The sequence below is a fragment of the Microchirus variegatus genome (assembly GCF_963457635.1).
Source record: "Microchirus variegatus genome assembly, chromosome: 14".
NCBI classification, from domain to species: Eukaryota; Metazoa; Chordata; class Actinopteri; order Pleuronectiformes; family Soleidae; genus Microchirus; species Microchirus variegatus.
This window is the reverse complement of record NC_139815.1, coordinates 7,458,720-7,481,290: the sequence shown is the minus strand read 5'-3', so window position 1 is coordinate 7,481,290 and position 22,571 is coordinate 7,458,720. Positions and strand designations below refer to the sequence as shown.

The 22,571-nt window shown below is 39.2% G+C and overlaps 1 protein-coding gene across 1 annotated transcript in view; it reads right to left on the bottom strand.

Moving 5' to 3' along the window:
* Nucleotides 1-21,652, bottom strand: part of LOC310936933 (protein kinase C-binding protein NELL1-like) — a gene marked incomplete at its 3' end in the record, with an annotated part of 241,541 nt that extends 219,889 nt beyond the window's left edge. The window contains exons 1-2 of the mRNA XM_083901097.1: nucleotides 21,589-21,652; nucleotides 20,949-21,071 (exon numbers count right to left, since the gene is read on the bottom strand). Coding sequence (XP_083757223.1) covers nucleotides 20,949-21,071; nucleotides 21,589-21,637 — 172 coding nt within the window. The 5' untranslated portion in view covers nucleotides 21,638-21,652. The remainder of the gene's footprint in view (nucleotides 1-20,948; nucleotides 21,072-21,588) is intronic.
* Nucleotides 21,653-22,571: the final 919 nt, after the last annotated feature.

Genomic DNA, 22,571 nt, shown 5'->3' with positions numbered 1-22,571 from the left:
TCGAAGGATTTATGTGTTTCTTCACATTGCATAGTAAACCTACAAATGATCCATTTTAATATACGGATGATAGAACTATAAATCATGTGCAGTACATGACAGGGACTGTCAATTATCCTGTATAATCCCATTCCAATGCCATACCTTATTATTTTTAATATTCTAATTATATTCAATTAAAATTGTGGTTGTTCTATTTCCTGTCCACTGGGACATGCATGGGACACTTTTAAGTAGTAAAAAAAAAAAATACACATTCTAACAGTAATTAGATTATTATTGATTTTTTTTTTTGGTGTTGTTTTTTAATATTAAAATTATATTTGACTCCCGAAATTCGTTTCAACAGCCTTAATAGTGACAGACCAAATGGAATGAAATAATGCTTATTTCAAAATGAAATTTCGAAAAAAAACATTTAAAAAATGATCTCTGCAATTTGCTCTGAAATAAGAGAAAATGTTGGCGGGAAAATAGACCAGAAGGACAACTTCCAAGTAGCATCTGTCCAAAAGTAAGTAAGTAAGAGTAAAAGACAGGAAAGCAGATGTTTCTCTTGAGCCACTGAAAAAAAACACACAATTAGAATAGAACATGATCAGTTCAATTAGCCACATTTAACTGTTTGTTATGCTGGGTTTTTTTGTGAAATACACAATAATTAACAATTGTAGAAATGTTGTCGGTTTGAAAAATAAAGGTTAAAATCTGAATAATGAGCAGATTATATAGAATAGGGTTAGTGCTTTTTCATTGCAGTTGCAATACTGCATATAAATTAGAAAGTGTATTCATGTTTTAGTTTATTTATATTTAGTTTATTGTAAATCAGTAAAACAAAGTATTTTTTTCCCATTTCATCTCATATTGCTATCTGATATCCAGAAAAATGTCACACACTGCCCGTTTTTCTTCATAACACGCTGTTTTTGATGCAGCTGTCACTGAAAACATCGCAGTCGTGTTGTTGGTGAACCCACACATCGATACTCCAAACTAAAAATGGAAAGATGCGACAAGACAAACACCACAAACAGCTCTCTCCCTCTCTTATCGCAGCAAACGGGGGCATCTATTTGCACGAGGAGGCGACTCATCAAATACAGACAACTTGAAATGCAAAATAGCTGTTGCACGAGGAGCAACATCTCGAGGTGTAGTCGCAACACGTGTCAGCAGCAGATTATTCACTCTGGACTCTGAATAGAGCAGAATCTCCCGAGTTCAGGGACTTTGGCTTGTGTCGCGGTTGATTATGAAGTCAAAAACGATGAATTATTAAAACAAATGGCGCTCCAGATGTTTCCCCTGTCTTCATGACAAACGCTATCTTCTCTCAGGCATGGAGACGCAAGCTGAGCATAACACGAGCTTACAAAATCTGTGTGGCCTTCATCCCGTTTGTGTATGTGTCAGCGTGAGGCAGTGTTTGGTGCAGTTTCCATTCTTTAGAGTTACCGTCACTGTGATGACGAGCCCTCAGTCATTTGGCACTGAAAAGCTGAAGCTTTATGGTCACTGGCAGGTACTACATATCGTGGTCGTGATAAATGATGTTGCAGTTTTCAGTCAGGTGGGAGGTGAATGGTAAAACCTTTGTGCAGATCTACATATGTAGCTTCATTACAGAATCAGAATCAACATACAAGGGATTTGTTGCCAGTCGATGGTGTCTCTCTAGCATATAAACATCTTAAATATATATTAAAGGTATCAAGCAAGAAATTAAAGGTATAAATAGAATTTGGGAATAGGGGGAGCTAAATTAATTTTACAAAGTTGGTGGATGACTACAATCTTAGAAATAAGGGTTCCAAAATTGGTCCTTCTACAAGGGCTGAGGTTCTACCTGGAACTATTTGCTTCTGAAAAGAGAACAATTTTGATCCAGAGAACCCATTAAAACCCCTTTCTGGAATAAAGGGTTTTAAAAGGGTTCCAGGTGGAACCTTGATAAAAAAGGTTCTACCTGGAGCCAAAAAGGGTGTCCTCCTATGAGGACAAGCCGAAGAACCTTACATGGTTCTACTTAGCACTTTTATTTCTACGATTGTAGAGCAGAGCAGGAATGGAATATACAATGATTAGAGAGATTGATATGTACAAATGTACAGTGGTTGTATTACAATTGTACAGAGGAGAGGAGGAGCAGCACAACTCAAAAACAAAGGCACAGGTTTGGATTCATTTTGTGGGGATGGAGGTTATGACCTAGAGAAGAAATGATCACATTTCTGTGGTGTATCTGCATGCAGTGTTAAACTTGTGCAAAGCAGTTTAAAGACACTGTGGGGAAAAAGCAGTCTTGGCTGAGGTTTGCACTTTCTATAGTTGTATTTTTATAAGTGGACAGGACAATCCACACCTGAGAAGCCTGAGTTTGTTGCACAGAAAGATCTAGAAAGTCTCATTGGAAATGGATTAGAAATGGACAAGCACACAAGCACTTGGCAGGTGATTGTATGAACAATCTGTCTTTCACCACATCTTACATTTGCCAATAACTGTAAGAGTAAGAGGAGCCTACAGTAACATTGTTTGTTCTCGTGTCAATGAACTGAGAACGCTTCAGTGCATTCCAAGAATCTGAGAACTACAGAAGAAGAAAGATGAAGGCATATACACTTCTTATATTTGCATTATTCATGGAATTAAAGCTAAAGGAGCAGATGGCAAGCTATATTAATTCAGCAACAGAACGACATAAGCCACCATGGTTTTCATCAAAGCCCCTCTGTTTTCTCAAGCTCTCCCTCTTGCTTCAGATAATAAACTGAAAGACGTGAAAGGCTCGAGGTCAAGGGGAGCATCAGATTCACTACCTGTATTTTACGACGCCTCCTCTTTGTCCAACCCTGACTACAGCAAAATGGCAGCTTGACCTATGATGCAGTCAGCACTCACATTTCATATTTGAAAATCTGCCAATCCACCATCCTTTGATCCTCCACTGGAGACTCTTGTCTCTTGGTTTTTGCTGAAGATGTAAAGATGTGGAAGGTACTGTACAGTATCTATGTAGTACATGTATTTTTAATATACATATATACTGTATATACATATTGACATATATGTATATACACACACATATAGATATGTATGTATATATATATTAGTGCTGTCAAATGATTAAATTATTTAATCGCGATTAATCGCAATTAATCGCATATTTTTATCTATTCTAAATGTTCCTTGACTTCTTTTTGTACCATTATTTTTTCCTCATTTTAATACTCTTATCAACATAGAAAAGTGGATTGGCTTGCTTTGTGTAAATGTTATTTGCATATTTTGGCATCTACTGTAGTGTAGGGCTGAACAATTAATCGAAATGTATCTAAATTGCAATACTGCAATTTCACGACATATGTATGTATATATATATATATATATATATATATATACATACATATGTATATAGACATACATACATATATACATACATTCATATATATATATACATACATACATACATACATACATACATACATATATATACACACCAAGTCAAGCTATATATAAATACTGTGGGCACTTAAGCACCATAAATGTTCATGTTCCACACCTGTCAAATGGAAAATGTGTCAACAGTGAGCTCCTCCCATCCATTTGAAATGATTTTATAAGACCCAGCAGCGGAAAAACATTTCTAAGAGCCCCAGAGCCACGTAAAGTTTATTTTTAAACGGGTAAATCAGCCAGATTGCTCTGGCAAGGTGTTCTCATGGCGAAAGTAATATGCTCCTGTTAAGCTCCTGCATGTTACAGGCTTCAGCTTGCATTTAAAGGGTGTCTGTGATTTAAATATGCTATAGCTGCAGGTACAGCAAATTGCCATGTTGTCAATTATTTTTGATTAAAGAATTAATGAAACTGATTGAAGATACATATTTTAACTGTAATAATTTCATTAAAGGCACCATATGTAAGAATGTGGCCAAAAACAGTTACTGTTACTATACTATGTATTTTGTATTCAAAATAGAGAGGTCTCTCCGCCATTGTAGCTCAGATGTAACTGGCAACCCGTGGTTGCTCAGAAAGTCTGAGACTCTGACTGCAGTGATTGGTAGACGGGTTAGGGTTAGTCTCTGTGACATATTAGGAGGATTTTATGGCCAGTTACTTTAGAATTATTACATAATGCACCTTTAAGTATATTTCATTTAACTGTGCTGCTAACAATATCCTTAGATAATGGTATCTTACATTATATTATAGGCCTGGCAGCTGGAAAAAGTTGCTTTCTGTTGGCTTGAGTTCTGATGTTATCTCAAAGACACTGGTTACTTTCATGGTTGGGTATTATTCTTTTAGAAGAAAAAAGCAGCCAGAGACATGGACTGAAAGCAAAACATTTTTACTTGAAAGCGTGCAAGAAAGTCTGTCACTTTTATTCCCTGATAAATAATGCATGCATTTACATTGATTATGTGCAATGTATACATACAATCCCCAGAATAACAAGTAGTTCATAAACAAAAGTCTATAAGACCCCCACAGAGCCCTGATCTCCACATTATGGAGTCAGCCCGCTGGAAGTGAGGCAGGTTTTCCAAGACGCTCAGAACAATCTGACTGCCAAATATCTTGGAAAAAGAGTAATTTCATCTAATTCTTAAATTTATTAGTTTAGTTTTGAAAAATGTAAATTTTTATTAACTTGATTAACAACTTGCAAGAAGAAGCAGCTTAACCACATTTATTTTACCTGGTCAAAGCTGTGTTGGTTTTTGACATGTAGTAGTAGAACAATCTGCTGTGAATAATTAATAATTATAGTGTTTACTGCATTGGTTGACTAGCTGACTTACATATATAATGTTATTAAACTATTGTTGTAGAAAACAGTTTATTTTTGTACAAAATGTATTGTTCCAAATCAGAAGTCTGTATGGAGATAAGTTATGCTGTTAAAATGCTTTCCAGGTTATTTGCTTATAGAATGATTATGGAAGATATTGAAATAAATTAATCACAAAGCAAAAAAAAAAAGGTCTTCAACTACTACTATGTTGAAAAATTAAATATATTTATTTTATATCATATTAAATATATCAGATTGTAGGATGTTTTGGCTAAATAAACCAGGTGGCTCTAAAGGCGTTCTCTACACATACTGTGTACTGTAAAGCAGAATGTATGCGCATGCATGTGATGTGTCACTGTAAAGAGTAGTAGAAAAAGTAGTCGAAAAAATGCTAATGCTAGAACATTTGCATTAGCTGTTTTTTACACCGTATTGTCAGGGATTAAGTTAAAAAAATAGCAATAAACTTTTGGCAAATGATTTCAAATGTATCGCCTGCATCACGTCCATATTGTGCCAATATTAGCTGAAACTAAGCATAACAGAACCAACCCCAGTTCCAGTCTCCTATAGGTTAGAAAGCCACTGAAGTAGAAGTTAATGCAATTAAAGTGTGACTATGATACCATCAAAACAAAGACAAAGGCTCGAGGCAGGACAAAGCAGGGCTAATTATATCAGGAAATGGGCTCATTCTTGAACAGTTTGAGGCAGCAATAAATAGACAGAGTGTAATTGCTCCATCGTCCACGTTGAGGTTACTGTGGACTGTTCCAATCAGGCAGCTGAGGGTTTAAAGATAAGAATGTCAAATTGTAGATGACTTTTCTCTATGGATGATAATGAGAAAGATACTACGAGTGTGTGACAATGCAGCCACAATTCACCACATTTCAAACCAAAATCTGAGGGTGCATCACAATAGAAACAAAGCTGCAAATGTTGCTGCGGTCTAACTCATAAGACTAGATCAATAGTTGCTCCTTCTGAGCAGTTAAGTCTATAGGGAGCTGCACTATGTGGTGTTATTATTAAAGCTGTAACTATTTACTGTGCATGTATGCATGTGCTCCACACTATGATGAGCAGGATGAGTCACACTTGCAGCTTCTACACACACCACATCTTTAAGTGATTATAGCAAAGCCACCAGCTCGACTGAAGGTAATCATATACATTTTTTTTTTTTTTTTTTTTTTTTAAATGTTCAAGTTACGCAACCATAAACCAAACCAAACAGCACTGGGGTAGTTTAATATAGACCCAGTGAGTATAAAGAACTGAAAGTGTCTCAACTCAACCCAAGCAGTTATTTAAAAAAAAAAAAAAAACATATTTGGGACGCCCACATGAGCTAAATTTACATGTAGTGACAAATGTTTGCTTCAAAATTGCATGCCATTACAATGCATGCAAAGACCACAACAGTTTGGGTGTTCCAGATAAAAGATCAGCAACAACTGGAGGAACTTGTCCAGGGCCTTGTTCCTCTACGCTGCCTTTAATTTGACAGCGGGGGGGCAATAGAGACACGACTGTCCCTTTAAAAGCTATTGCCTTCATGTACGATGAATAATTCAAATGTAATAATTCCTCAGAGGTTCCTTTGAGGTGGGACCATGTGTCTCGCCTCCTCCAGCAGTAGGACAGCCAGGAAGCTCATACATAAAAGATGAAAGGTTTGATAGCCTCCATTGCATTCAGAGGCTGGGATTGTGTACAGTAGAGTTTAGAGTTGAAGCCTGCTCCTGTGTGTGGTGTCTGGGTGGGGGGGGGGGTATAAATAGCAACGACATGGATGTATGAGGGAATAAAATCTCTCCATTTCCAGCCACCTCACTCCAAACCTGCAGAAAAAGCCTGCAACAAAAATAGAATACCCATTTCCGGTCATAAGACGCTGCATTTGGGTTCATCAAGATTTCTCCAAACACATTGTCACCTATTTCTCCTCCTAAAGCCATTTACGGTCTAATTGCGCTGCAGCATTTGCAACTGCGAGCTAAATCCAGCTCTACAATTTGCCATTTTCCATCTACATATCGTCACGCGCAGCTTCAGTGCATCATCACCGCGAGAGAGCAGACGGATCCGTTTCAATGGAGCCAAACCTCTGCGCAGTTGCCTGACACAAACATGATAACATTTCACTGGAGCACATCAAGGAATGACATATCATATTTTTGCCTCTATAAGACAGGAGCAACAGGCAGTGTTGAAATGCTCAGGGAACAAAAGGATTTCTCAGCCTGTCTCGTTAACCTTCTCCCACCTTTGGTTAGCCCAAGAGTAAATCTGCAATATCAAGAAGACATAAAGGCCAAACATTCTGGTTCAACACATTTGTCTTCTGATTAAGTGTCAAGAAACTATCTGTGAGGAGACAGGTGGAATGAGCTTTTAATTCAATTATGAGCTCCATCACTATTGCAGAGTCAATGTATTAAATCCCTGTTGGTAACAAAGTGGGCCAGAGTGTTCATATTGATTTATATACAGCAGCTCTGGGTTGACAACCTGTCAGCAGGAGATCTGATGGGGGTTAAACACTATTTAATTTATTAAGACACAACTGGTACAAAACTGCAGTGAAATTGATGAATTTAGGCTTTAATGATAGATAGTTTCACAGAGCCGTACTGCACTCCAAAACTTTGAGGTGCTGATTCTCAACCCTCACCCACATCCTGTCCTATCATAATAAAACACAAGTCACCTTAAAACTTAAGAGAGAGCACTATAAATTACAGCCATATTGAGCCAATGTGGAAGACGGATGACAAATTACTTCATCAGAACTGTGGTATGAATTGAAATCTCACACTTCACAGTGTGCAAGTCTAATTACATGAATCTGGTCCTTTTAAAACCCTCGATAAATAATACACTTTAATTAGGTGCTCTTTAATCACATGTAGTTACTGGGTGTAAATCAAACTGATTAATTTAATAGGAAAGCATTTTTTAAGAGCAAGCTTTATTTAATTTTAATGACCACATTTTTTATGTCGTCACTTACTTAGTATAAGCGCTGCTAAAGCTAATCTAAACAATGACCACAATGGTCTTCTCTGTTGCTATGGATATGGTGCAGTTTGGAGACTAAATGAAAGGATGGTTATACAGGCACAAGTTTGAAACCATGTGACAGTGCTTACACTTAAAGGTGAAGTAAGTAGTTTATAGTGCCATCTAGAGGAGAGGCTGAAATTTACAACAAAGAACTGCTCCTCTGCTCACCCCCTCCCTTCCCTGAGCGCTACGGTATCCGCAGCTGGTCAAATGTCGTCCTCGTCGTCTTTCTCCGTGTCAGCAGATGAGGTTCGTGAGGCGAGGGAGAGGGCGAGCTACCACGGCCGTAGCAAACGAAGCGGAGAGAGTGGAGGCGGGACTTCCGCTACAAGTAAAGAGACGCTTGATTTGTTCTCTCGTGTTTGTCCTTACAGGCTCCCGTAGAAACATGGCGTCGTGGCAATGCAGTAGCGACCCGCGACCATGTTATTTTACATGACTTTTTGAAACACTACGAAAATGAAACAAAGAATATTATACAGCGACTAGACAATGCAGGAGCACATAATATGTATACAAAAGTGGATTTTGGGTTATATAAACCCATAAATACTACACAGTGTCCCTTTAAAGCCTTAAGGTCATAATACCTTAAGGATGAGGCACCACACCAGTTCAATCACTCTGCCAAAACAGCCCTGTTCAGAACGCTCTGTTTTGAGTGCCTGTCTCTTTAAATGCAAATGAGACACAGGAAACTATGTCAGCGTCACTGAGGCTCCGGCAGCTAACATCAGTTAGCATTTGGAAAAGCTATAATTTGCCGACTCCGGCCGGCACATTGCCGTCATATGTGAAATGTAAATTCTCTGAGGCTGGAATTTTGTGTAGAACTCTGTGCTGCACTGTGGAGCTAAGAATAGAACACTTTGCGGACTTCCGCTCTTCCCGATAGTATTGCCCTCACCTGCACTCTCGCGTTTTTAAAAAACATGAGTGAGTCATCTTTTTACACACTTTGCCTACTCATAGGACCTCCAGGGTCCCAAATATGAGTATTAAACTGAATAACAAGTTGATTTTGCATAATGTCTCCTTTAAGGTATTTGGGGTTTGGAGTTTCAGTTTGGGATTCCTGGCAATTCCAGGTGGCCCAGGTTTGAGGTATGGGAACTTCCTTGTTGTGTAATGGAATTGCACTTGTAACCTCAGGGTTGCCAGTTTAAATAATTATGGGACAGGGCAATGGCTGAGGTGCCCCTGAGCAAGGCACTCAAACACCATTGCGCCCTGGGCACAGAGGTGGCCTGCCTACTGCTCCTGTGTCCAGTCTGTGTGTCACACACATCGAGCACATGGTGAGGTATTAGAGCTACAACACACTATCTGACGGTTACAAGATGACAGACAAAAACATTAAATATTAAGGAGCCCTCGTGGAGTCGGTAATCACCGCAATCAGCAGCCATCACCACACCCTGCCTCAATTCAGGCTTAAAAAATTCAAACATTACAATTTCAACACTTCAGCAGTCTAGACGGGGGCATTTTTATCTAAGTATCATCTGTATTTTTACCATTTTTTTTTTTTTTAAAAAAAGTCAAAGTTCTGCTCTCCTCTTCCGTTACCATGTGACTGAAGGTTTTCGGTATTTGTATTCAATGTCACAATTTCTTTCCATGCCATTCCCGCATTGCCTTTTGACAGATATAGAAAGGTGTAAAAAATAACTATTACATTCACTTCTAGGTATGAGGTTCAAGTTCAAAGAGAGATGACAATCACGCTGCCAGCTCGCTTAGAAAAAGTGAACATTTCCTCTTACTCAAAACCAAACATAGTGTTTACCTGCATTTTTTCTTTAATCCTGCAAGTGCAGAATGTCTCATGAGAGATTGGAGGTTGACGGATATAAGGGTTTTTCTATCGCCAGGGCAGACGGCAACTGGTGCCAATTTTCTTTTATTCCCTATATATAGTAAATGTTTGATAAAACAAATGATACAAAAAAATGGCTCAACCTCAGGAACCTATCTTAGCTATGTACATTAAATGTCTGCATTGCATTGCAATTATATAGTATTTTTAATCAAAAATAAGACCAAAACTAAATATTAACATATAGTATTAAAGGTACCAAATGTAAGAATGTGGCCAAAAACAGTTACTACATTCAAATTCAAAATACCAAGGTCTTTTAGGTTTCGTTTTCTGACGTAACTGGCAACCCGTGGTTGCTCGGCAGCTGAGACTCTACTGACTGCAATGATTGGTAGATGGCGGTAGGTGGCGCCGCATGCCAAAACATGAATTCAAAACATAAACATGATTTAGTCTGCAAAATATTTCTTTTAATGCAAATATTTTGTCTGTACTGTTGTTGTTGGTGAGTTCAGTTTGTTATATGAACATTATTCCTGAGTCTCTGTGACATATTAGGAGGATTTTATGGCCAGTTGCTTTAGATTTATTACATAATGCACCTCTAAATAATTAAGTTTTATTGACATTGGAGTTTTTGAGAAAAAAAAAGATTTTAAGTGTTAAAAAAAATGGTTATCCCTCAATGTTGGGTACCAAAAATAACAATGGAAAAAAATATATTAGGCTCAAAACACAATAATATAACATAATAATGATTAATAATAGAATAATATTCCTTCATACCCACAATACTCAGAGGAAAGTAACATGGCTGATGCCTGAGTAACACTGGTTAGATTTGAATTACACTGATTGTATTGACAGATCTTTTGAAGAGGTTTGCTGACAATAAAAAACAACACATTTAATACATATCCAAGTGTTTAGTGATAAACAATACTTAGGTGAGCTTATTCCATCCTCCTGTGCAAAGCATGATGCAATTTTTATTTTAAAATGCATGGTTTTCTTTTCCCTGTAACAATTAGTTGCATGCGGTCCATACAGATCTGAAATCTTAAGTCTTTATATTATTTTGTCTCCCTGTTGATCTGAGTAGCTAGAGAGCAGTGAAATTACAGCAGTTGCTATAACCACTCAGTTTGCTGGTAGTAAGGTGAAGGCTTGAGTCACACATCCAAAACATTTTTCTCTTCAATTGAGAGCAAAGTGCAGTTTTGGCTGATTTTGGAATTGCCAATTTGCTGCTCGTAACATTTCAGCTTTAACAAGACACATTTTTCCTATAACACTCAAGTAAGTGTTGTGCAACAACATAACGTAAGAGCCAGACGCAGCCACTTGTGATTGTGAACATTATTTGGACAACACAAAAGCATGATTGAAATCCTGAGTGTTGACCCCTGGTATTACCACATTGCTCTGTGAGGAGATGGTACAGTCCCTGTAATACATTAAGTTAAAATCTCAGGTTTGATTGTACAATGTCAAGTGTCTGAAAGGAGACCTTGCTCTGAATCGGTATTAGGGCTGTAACGATACACAAACTCACGATTCGATTCGTATCACGATTTTTGACCCACGATTCGATACATTCCACGATTTTTTTTAAAATTTAAAAAACAGTTTATTTAAACAACATTTAAGCAACTTAATGTAACATTTAATAACAATATTTTGGAACACTGTGAACAGATTTGAACATAAATAAATAAATAACCAAAGATTTCTCTCTTTTCTGTCACAAAATAATACTGTTGAAAAATACAAAGTAATGATCAATCAGACTGGGATTGGTCCCCAAAGCATGCTGGGAAGTGTAGTTCTTCATGAGAAGCAGTTTTGTTCCAGTGGAAATAACTTGTTTTGATAAACAGCAAAGGTAAGACAACATTTCCGCTTGTATTTCTTGAAAGTCAGTTGTTGTTTTGCTCTTATTTTGGGGCTGGATCCGTGAATCTTGGTCATAGAGTGATAAAAATGTGAATTCTCCGCTGTTTACATAATCACGCTGAAGCTCCGGTGCTGCTTTTCAATATGTGTGCTGGAACTGGTTTTTTCCACTCCTGCGGGTTTGATCCATCGGTGTTTTAACTGTGTTTGGTGAACATAAGAATGGTTTATATGACGGTTTTATGACGCTTTTGTCGCTGTGTCTGACGCTGCCCCCAGTAGCGGGGACATCAGTGAAGAAGAGATTAACGATTAAAAAACACAACGCGTTAATGATGACTGTAATTAATTAATCATAATTAAAGCGATAGTTTGACACCCCTAATAAAAATAAGTTTGGTAGCACTAACAGCTCATATCATGTGGCTGACTGGAAAAATAACTGGGAATTAGAAAGGGCGTGTCATGATTCTGCCTTCTCACATCGCGACACAGGTTCGTGGCTCCGAGTATCGCGATTTCGATACGCATATCGTTACAGCCCTAATCGGTATGCAAAAGTACAGTTAACCCATGGTTTGATACACAACTTGTTCAGTGGTCACAGTTCAGTGATGGCCATGGGCATCGTACTGTTACGTCCCAAATTAAGAATTTTATACAAACAGTAAGGGTTTAAAGGAGAAGAAAACACTATGTTTATTCCACATCAGTTTTTGTGCACTTAAAAGCTAAAAAATAATTATAGTTTTAAAGGGACACTGTGTAGTATTTATGGGTTTATATGACCCAAAATCCACTTTTGTATACATATTATGTGCTCCTGCATTGTCTAGTTGCTGTGTAATAGTGTGTGTTTCATTTTCGTAGTGTTTCAAAAAGTCATGTAAAATAACATGGTCGCGGGCCGCTACTGCATTGCCACGACGCCATGTTTCTACGGGAGCCTGTAAGGACAAACACGAGAGAACAAATCAAGCGTCTCTTTACTTGTAGCGGAAGTCCCGCCTCCACTCTCTCCGCTTCGTCTGCTATGGCCGCGGTAGCTCGCCCTCTCCCTCGCCTCACGAACCTCATCTGCTGACACGGAGAAAGACGACAAGGACGTCGTTTGACCGGCTGAGGATACCGTAGCGCTCAGGGAAGGGAGGGGGTGAGCAGAGGAGCAGTACTTTGTTATAAATTTCAGCCTCTCCTCGCGATTTCACTATAAACTACTTACTTCACCTTTAATTGCTCCACATTCTTGGTGTATTGTATGATATAAAAAGTCATGTTTATTTGAAAAGAGAAAAAACTTTCAAAGACAAAAAGGGTCATTTTGACAAGGTCTTAATCCTTGACAATAAACATTATAAGTGTGTGTTTGACTGTTTTTGGATGGGAGAAAAGTGATATCACCAGGAGAAAACGCAGCGGATCAGTGCAGTCATATTGGAAGTTTAAAAATATTAAAAATAAAAACTGAGGTGCTTCCTCCTCCTGCTGCCATATTAAATGAATGTGTGAAATCTGACAGCAGTATTGTTCCCTCCACGCAACTTCAGCGCAAAGTGATTTTATAGAAATTTGTTGCCTTATCCCAGAGCTTGGACTTGTAGGCGCAGACAGCATCAAACCAAGAGATATGTCCGTCCACCCATCCATCCATCTATCTATTATCTACCGCTTTATCCTCCAACGGAGGGTCACTGGGGTGCCGTGCCAATCTCAGCTGACATAGGGCGATAGGCGGGGTACACCCTGGACAGTTTGCCAGTCCATCGCAGGGCCACATGTAGAGACAAACAACCATTCACTCACACTCTCTTGCCTACGGTCAATTTAGAGTGACCAATTTACCAAATACCCATATTGCATGTTTTTGGACTGTGGGAGGAAGCTGGAGAACCAGGAGAAAAACCATGCACAGATGGGGAGAACATGCAAACTCCTTGCAGAAAGGCCATTTTTCCAGCCGGGACTTGAAGTTGTTCAAGCCAGGGATCGAACATATATTATTCCCATCAACACATATGAAACAGGAAACTAACACAATTCACAACATTTTTGAACTGTGCATGCCGTAGTAAAAAGCATATCCACACAAGCAAGTCGACAATATTTTAAGAATATATTTGCTATATTATCTCACTATATGTAAACGGCTTTTATCCATCAATGTCTATAGAGAACAGTTTTTCACTTCCAGGGACATGAAGACATGACATAAAAACAGCAGTGCACTCGGCTAAAATCTGTGTAAATTCTATGTCGAAAACCTCAAACAACCATACTTCAAAAAACCTGAACTATGGAGATACAGATCAGAGTAAACACCACTGACGCTGAGCATACCTCTTTTCCCATTAAATGCAGTCTTGTCTCCAGTCTCTTACCCAGTGGAGACATTATAACATCTTGGCATCTCTTACTGCAACCATGGCAACAAAGGTCCAGTGTGCTGATGCCAGTACATTTCACATGTTTATTATTGTAACCAGCATGTCCACGGACCGGATGGATGGACAGCTGACCAGTGTGGTTTTTCCAGACTTAAGGACTTTTTAGAACTTGAACCCCAGTTATTAATCTGTACTGTTTATGTCAAATATTCACCTTATTAAAACAGGACTTGAGCCTTAATGCTTTACAATCAGCTGACTTAATCACACAGGCAAACATTCTTCTGGCAACGTTTGTTCCTGGTTAATTTATTTTCTGTGGGTCAGTTTTTGTCTAGCAGAAATGATAAAATAAGTTCTTGAAGTTTAGAAATTCTCACACTTAACAGACCATGAAGCTGTAGATAGGAACACTATTTTACAAACATAACACTGGTGCACTCGTGTCTGTGCTACATCATAGGGGCCTGAAAAACTCTACCCACATGAAACTGCATAATTCAAAACTGCTAGATTTTTAATTGTCAACAACATAAACTCTGCTGGCAATATCTTCTGTATCTTCTGTCTTTAACTTTTGGATATCATGATGGAGGTATGGGACTGTGGTAGAGCTGAAACAAGTACTTGATGAATCAGTTTGAAACTTTCTGATTGTCTTAATATTTCCTTCATTTCTTTGCTCCACATAACAATGAAATCATTCAAAGTGAATCATTTTGGTTTGTGGACAAACCAAAACCTGGAAATGATCTCAAATGTTGAGAAAACCCTCACAAACAAATTCACAACGGCGACATTTTAAAAACACTGCTTGTTGCGCATGTTAAACGGACAAGATGTTACGTGTTAAAATGAGTAAGCAACTCTTTGTTGCAGTTTCATATTAAAGTGTGAGAATGGTATCACATGTGCAACTGAATAATAATCCCATTGTGTTTTGTAATTGAACATTTAAACAATCCCTCACAGTGTGTTAAAACATTTGGCCAGAAATATTAGAAGAGAATAAATCATAGAGATATCCCCAGATGGCGATAGTGATAGTTTGGCGACAGATGTGGGCATCAGATTAGATTGAAAAAAGGATTCAAATTTAAACTTTACTTTACCCCCATTTCAGTCCTGTAACTACAGAGTCTCATATGTTAAGTTTAAAAGGAGGCTTGTTTATAGATCAGAATCAAGGCCACATTTGTTGTTGGCATTTAACTATTTGACATTAATGATTTTGGTCAAGAGAGTCAATAAAAAGAGGAAGCTGCACTGACTAAATGTATCTGGCGGAGTCACACACACGCTGTGTCACATAAAAGAAGCAAGGCCTGGACCACTAATGGTGCAGCACGGCTCGACTCTACACAGTATACGGTATACTTTGTTTTCCATGACTAAAATACCACCTCAACGTGGGCAGAGTCATATACCATGTCTGTGTGAAAATGCCGTGATGTTGTTTTATACGCAACACAGACGCAAACTAGTGGCTTGTAAAGCAGTTATTTTCGATGTACTGAATCATTAGAATCAGTTAATTAAAAAGATCATTTCAGTACTTCCTGTGTGACCGGAGCGCAGACTTGTCTGACACAGTCGCTGATTTAAGATAGGGCTTAACAGTTTGTGATTTGGCTCATGATTGCAGGCTTTCTGCAGTGCTGTTGTTAATACACCAGACTCCTCTGTGAAATATTAAGATTTTCTTGGAAAAAAAAATGGAGATTTGTGGATGGATTTTTATGTGTTTTTAACATAAAATGCCCTGCTGTTAGGTTTGACTCCTGTGTCAGACATCACACTCATGACTCTTCCAGTGATTAAGCTCTCTGCCAATCAGTCACCAGAGCAGGTACTAAAAATGTACCAGGTACCATCGCTAATGGAAAAGCAAAATAAACAGCACAAGTGGAGTCGAGCCGTGCCAAGCCGTGCTACAACTGTATAGTGGAAAAGCACCATTTGTGACTCTGGAGGACCTATCAGTCAGCAAAGTATGAAAAAAGATGACTCATTTATGTTTTTGTGGTCCTCAGTCTAAATACAGGAGATGAAACACGATGTTGACTTCCGCACTCATTGGGATGTCACAATTCACTGAATTCCTGGAATTGTTGTCTCGCGGAGCTCCGCTTTGTCCGTAAAACACATGAGAGTGCTAGCGAGGGCAACAGTATCTGAAAACAGAAAGTCGGCGAAACATTATTCTTTGCTGCACAGTGCAGCACAGAGTTCTACACAAACTTCCAGCCTCAGAGGATTTATCTGTCCAGTGGATACATGTTAAATATGATGGCAATGTGCCTGCTAGAGCCTGCAAATGATCACTATTACAAATGCTAACTGCTGCTAGCTCCCAGTAGCCTCTGTGGCTGATGTCATTTCCTGTCCCTTAAGTTTCGTTTTACTTTTTTTTAAGGTGGACCTAAAGAGATACTTCTAAACAGAGCGTTCTGAACAGGGCTGTTTTGGCAGGGTGATTGAACTGCTGTGGTGCTTCATCCTTATGGTATTTTGACCAAAGTATGTCACAGACATGTTCATTAGGACACAAGGGAACTAGGTTAGCTTGGAGAAATAGGGTATAATATGAGTCCTTTAAACAAAAGAATCGATAAAGACAAGTGAACATAATAAAATATATGAATAAGTGAGCTACAAAATAAAACATAATGGATGAAAAAGTAACATACCTCTTCCCTGGCGTATCACAGCAGAAAGGGAAGCGGTAACACTCCTGTGTATACAGACACAACTGTAAACACAGGAGCACCAATAAAAATGGACAATGGGAAAACAAAACTGCAAACATAAGTTTCACACTTCAGGTAAAACAATGGGAGACCAACAATGATACATATTACACATATTAGCATTGATCATGGCATTGCAACATACAGTAGATTCACCGCAAGTGTGGTTTCGTTGTTTAAGCACAACAAACTAATACAGCCACATTCAATTCGTGAAACTTTTAGAATGGTTGTCATAACATGACTATAACAGTCAATCTCTTTTAAACACAAAAAAGTATAATCATTCCAATTAAATGTCATTCAGGTAAAATAGCAGCTTAATATGCAGATTGAATCACTGTCAAAACAGGGCGTTAAGTGTAGCTCTGTGAAATACTAGTGAACAAAATCAAGCCAAACTTTGCTCTTCTGAGATCAATTTCCCCACCAGTGGAGAATAAAACTTTATGTTTGACCTTCAGAAGAAAAATCATGCAGTTACCAAAATCAAAACAGTCATCCATCTTTTCACCACAGACCAGTTATTCTGACTCACTTCTACATCAGACTTAGTTGCTCAAATGCCATGTTCAGGCTAAAGTCAATTTGGATTTTCCTCAAATATATATATTTTTTAGGCAGACCGTTCTCACTGTTGGCTGAAAGTGAGTCATTTGGATTTGTGTAGATAAACCCACATATGGGCCACAGCTTTGAAACACACATGGAGGAAAAACTGACGTACATAATCTCCCTCTTCACACACTCCTCACAACTTGTGACAGAGGAGACTGGTGTACATATATTGCAAAGTTCCACGCTGCAGTCTCGGCTAGCTGCACTGTGCAGAGAGGGGTGCCATTTTTATGCAAAGCGCTGCCAGAGAATGAGTGAATACTTCCGTCACCAGTTCTGAAGGTGTTCTCATGTGTCGCAATTAGAGCAATGCAAAAGAAGATTTGAGTGTTCAGACTCGCATGCATCTGTAGAAATCTAATTTAAAGTGCAGCCCCCTTACAAATGTGAATTTCATAAATAAAAATCTGCTGTCCTGATCCAAAACGCTGACTCTTACCAAACCAGTGGATAGATGGTAAATGGTCTGTATTTATATAGTGCTTTTCCAATCTTGATCACCACTCAAAGCTGCTTTACTACAGTACCCAATGTAAATGTTTCTGTATATCCTCCGTTCACTTATATTCATATTACTGAGCGGTTGCAATATTCAATAGTCAATCTTCCACTAAAAACAACCAATGCACAAGGTATATATATTGTATATATCTCTGGTACAATGCAGATCTTAAAGGCAAAGGTATTATGCTTAATACGTCAGTAGCACTGTATATTTATCACATTTTCTCTCGTATGTATTTCATCTGTACAATGTATATTTCAGGGACAAAAGTATATTTTCACCAACATTATGTACATGTTCCTGCATATCATCTGTTAGTCAACTTACAGTCATATATACTGCACAATATACAGTATATCTATATATACATATGGATCGATATATATAAACATATGTATATATAGATATACACATATATATACACACACACGCACATATACATACATACATACACACACATATATATATATTTATTTTCATTTTTTTTCTTCCTGTACATTTATTTATAGCTATATTGCATTTAACAAAATATTGAATATTTAACCTCTGTTTTTCTGTACCATAACAGCATCAGTTTACCAAAGAAAATTCCGAAGAAGTGCTAGCCTCTCTCTGATTCTGCCAGTCGCCACCCATTCAAATCCATTTACTCACACATACATACAGCACATCTATGTGAAGCAGATTTTCTCACTCATCCTTTTATACCCATTCTCATACAGCACAGGACACATTGGTATGCAGAGACTAGCAGAGCCGGGAATCAAACCCACAACTTTTCAGTTTAAAAGGCTGTCACTGAGCTACCAGTTAACAAACTGGTGCTACCAAGAAACACAATACACAGTTTACAAAAACACTCAATGAGCATGAAATGCTGCATTATTAAAGGACTGGTGGATTCAATACCCAGATACAAAGCCATTCTGAATATAAATTATTTGCATTCCCGCGACACAATTACTCCAAAGACCTCTTGCTTAAATTTCACTTTACTGGACGTAAGCTCTTAGCGTACTGCTTCATTCAGAGAAATTAGCCAGTCAGAAAGTCTATTCATTAGGAACCAAGAATGAGGAATGAATGTAGGATTAGAAACTGGGTCAACACTCGTCTGGATGGAAACTGTATTCAGTACATCACAGAGGCTAAAATGTTGATAAGAAATAGTACAAACTATCATAAACATGCAAATATCTCAGCAGTTAGCTGAGCTTTGTTCTCCACTTTCAGAGCACAGTGGGGGATTATGTTTCTTTCTTTTCATCAAAAGGTCAGTGCACTGTTGTATTATTCTGAGGAAAAAATAGGAGAAAATGTGAAAATCTCTTTCCTTGAACACAGAAGCTGATGTTTGTAAATCAGTGGCTGACTGGAAAACTGGTCCCAGTGTCCAGAAAAAGACTCAAACTGGAGCCCTCTCTGACTCCTCTTACAGAACTATCAATACTAATTGGAACACTCGACATTTCACCAGTATTGCAATCTGTTCCTGTGCAATGTATGAAATCAAACAGATGAAATGTGATATTGAGCTTGGTGCACAACATGATTGCATACAGCATACATAAATCATCTTGAATAATCACTGACCCAATCAGCCACAGCAGCTCCAGCAAAGCTTTTACTTGCCATTTAATCACAGAGCGTTTGCGACAGTAAACTATTACAACATCTGCTCGTCCACTTTATAAAAAAATAAATAAAATAAAAAAAGAACCTAGTAGTTTAGCTGCAGCTGCTCTATGGAGCAATCTGGGTTACAAGGCCATGATAGCACTGCAAGGGTGGGCAATGAGTTAAATAGGTCACAACACAAGTGTCCTCAACAACACTCACAGGTTCTGTTTTCCCTGCCGGTTTAGCCTCCATACCCGCACTATCAGACTGCTGCACCTCCACCCTGGGAGCCTGAAAACCACAGGGAAGGCAGCTTGGAGGAAGAGAGAGTGTGTGTGTGTGTGTGTGTGTGTGTGTGTGTGTGTGTGTGTGTGTGTGTGTGTGTGTGTGTGTGTGTGTGTGTGTGTGTGTGTTTAGTAAGAAGTGAGGTAGTGCATCCCACATGGCCTCTAGCCCTGCATCTTGGACAGCTCTGCCCTTGCATTGCTGGCCAAGCTGCCCTGTCTTCATTCATACAGAGCCAGTGGCACAGTGAGAGCCAAGCACTCGAGAAAATAAGACCATCCCACACACACACACAGACACAATCTGTCTCAACACCCATCACTGCTTCTTTTGGATTCAAGCAACACATATTTGTGCGAGTATATTTGAATATTTTTACTTTACCTTTAGTTGGAAAGCAACTGAAACTGCCATTAAAAACTGGAACTCTAAAACACATTCTCAAAATGAACCAATGCCAGTTTCTCTGGCACTTTTTTGAGCAGCTGCAGCTGAGCAGAAAGAAAACATGCCAGCAGGAAACTATAAATTCAACACTTATTCACACAGTCGGACTGATTTCTTTCTTTCTCTCATTGCTTTGTATCCCATTCTTTGCCGAGTCCAACTCTCCAACAATCCGTCCCCTGCTGAAACCCGAGGGCACTACCTCGTGAAAAAGGAGTTGCACCAAATATTGAGGCAATTCAGAGTGAGCAAAACATCATGATTCCTTTTCATAATAGGACTAAGCTGACATTTGTATTTCTTTTTTTTATTATTTTTCCAGGCAGGAAATGGGCAGCAACCTGCTGTGTGCCAATCAGGGTCGTCATGCTTTGACACACCTGATATCCATTAACCACCACTTGTTTGGTTTGCACAACAGTGGGGGTGTCATTGAAAACAGTGAAGCAGCTAAATCAAGTGTGTCCACAAAGAGCTCGTGGAATCTGCTGCTCAGGACAAATGAAATGTGGAGTAATTATGAGAGGAGGCTCCCCGGAGTGTGTGTGTCTCACCATCCCCGCTAATACTGAGACAGCGCACAAGGTGTGGCGCTGCGTGGCTGTGCTCCCTGCGCTCACTAACTACTGGAACAAAGCGCGCGTGCATAATGTGTGTTTGCGCACAGAACACAAAAGACATTTTCCGAACTTGAGTAGCGCGACTAACGAGGGAGACGGTGCCAATGTGCGTGCATTACCTCGAAAAAGGAAGGCTTTGCTGCCGTTGTGAAGCCCCGCCACTTGGGTAATTCCGTAAGTGGCATTTGCCAGGTCAAGTTCATGGATGATATCAATCTGGGAGTCTTGATCTGATCCGAAAGCTGCAGAAGAGAAAGGAAGGTTAGGAGGTGAAACAGTGCTTTTTTAAAAGCCTGATGAGGATTAAATCTAAGAGGGCTTTAAAACTAAAATCTCAACTCATTTCACAAACAGAGAGTTATTGCTTAAAATGGCTGGTTGTGAGGGGGAAAAGTCATGGATTATTAACAGTAATTCACACACGGGAAAAATGAGAAATGCTGCGACTGTGCACGCAGCCATCACCTGTCCCTGTTCTCCATGGACCGTGAGTGCACCGCGCGCACACGGAGGTAAAAGGTGTCATCGCTCTTAACTTGATCGCATTCTAATTCTTATTATTTGTTTTTTACATCAACTCAAGAAAACAACATTGACTGGGGCAAAAAGGCACTCGATGCAGTCAAGAGATTCTGCCAAACGTTTGCGCGCAAGGTGCAAAACTGACGAGCGTAAAATAAAAACCCCGGTAAACGCGTATTTTACTCCGGACTAAAATCCTTCATCGCAGCCACAGAGTGCCACAAGGCTTGTACTTACATGGTTTGGTAAAAAAGAAAAGGTATAACAAAGCCACGTAAATATCCATTTGTGTTTGGAGTTGCACTGTGCAGTGTCCTCACTCGTGCGCTCCGCTGTGTATCCACAAACCCGCTGAGGTCCGTCTGGCTCTGCGCGCAGCTCTCTCACCTAAGCCTGAACGTGGAGGAGCAGCGGAACGATCCACGCCACACGAGCAGGGGGGGTTTTCCTCGCTGCAAATTTCAGTTCATGCACATGATCTGAACGCGTCCACGTGGACGTTGCGAGTCGTCAACACATACACATACACACATTTTTGAGGACAGTTGTTAAAGAGGGCCGCAGATGGAGAGTTTGAGGGTTTTATGAGGAGTGAATTTAAAATCAACCCCCCTCTGATCGGACCGCTGCAAAATTCCAATTTTGGAGGTAAGAAAAATGCTTTTCAAAGGAAAAGTCTGTCAGCCAAGGATGTGGGAATTCTCTGTTATAAAAGGCGTTTCATTGCAGAGATAATTCCACACATTTTCAGTTCCCTGGGCCAAATAAACAAATTTGAGGCTGATAAAGGAGAACAGTTTTGATTTGTTGTTTGTTTTTTAAATATACTGCAGCATGCAGAGTGCTGATGTTGTGTGTTGATTTTTTTTTTTGTTTCATTCAGCATCCCCCATAACTTCAAATTCCCTCCTCTTCCTTGACTACATAATCCATGAGATTTAGTAGCACTCTTGCTACAGCCCACTTTCCCCTTGGGCCTGTCTTTATTGAGATCCATTAATCATACCCGTCCCCTGCCTGCCTGCCTCTAATTTGTGTGCATTGTCAGGTTGTCTGGGTTACCTGCAGCAACACAAACTGGCGAGCGAAGGAGCAGCATCTTATGCTCGAGGATTGTGGCACTTTGATGGTGTGCATGGCCTGCTCCATCTGTGCAAGTGAGTTGAGTACAAGACGGGGTGTAATGTCTGCTTTAGGATGCAGGTCACTGTTCCACCCTC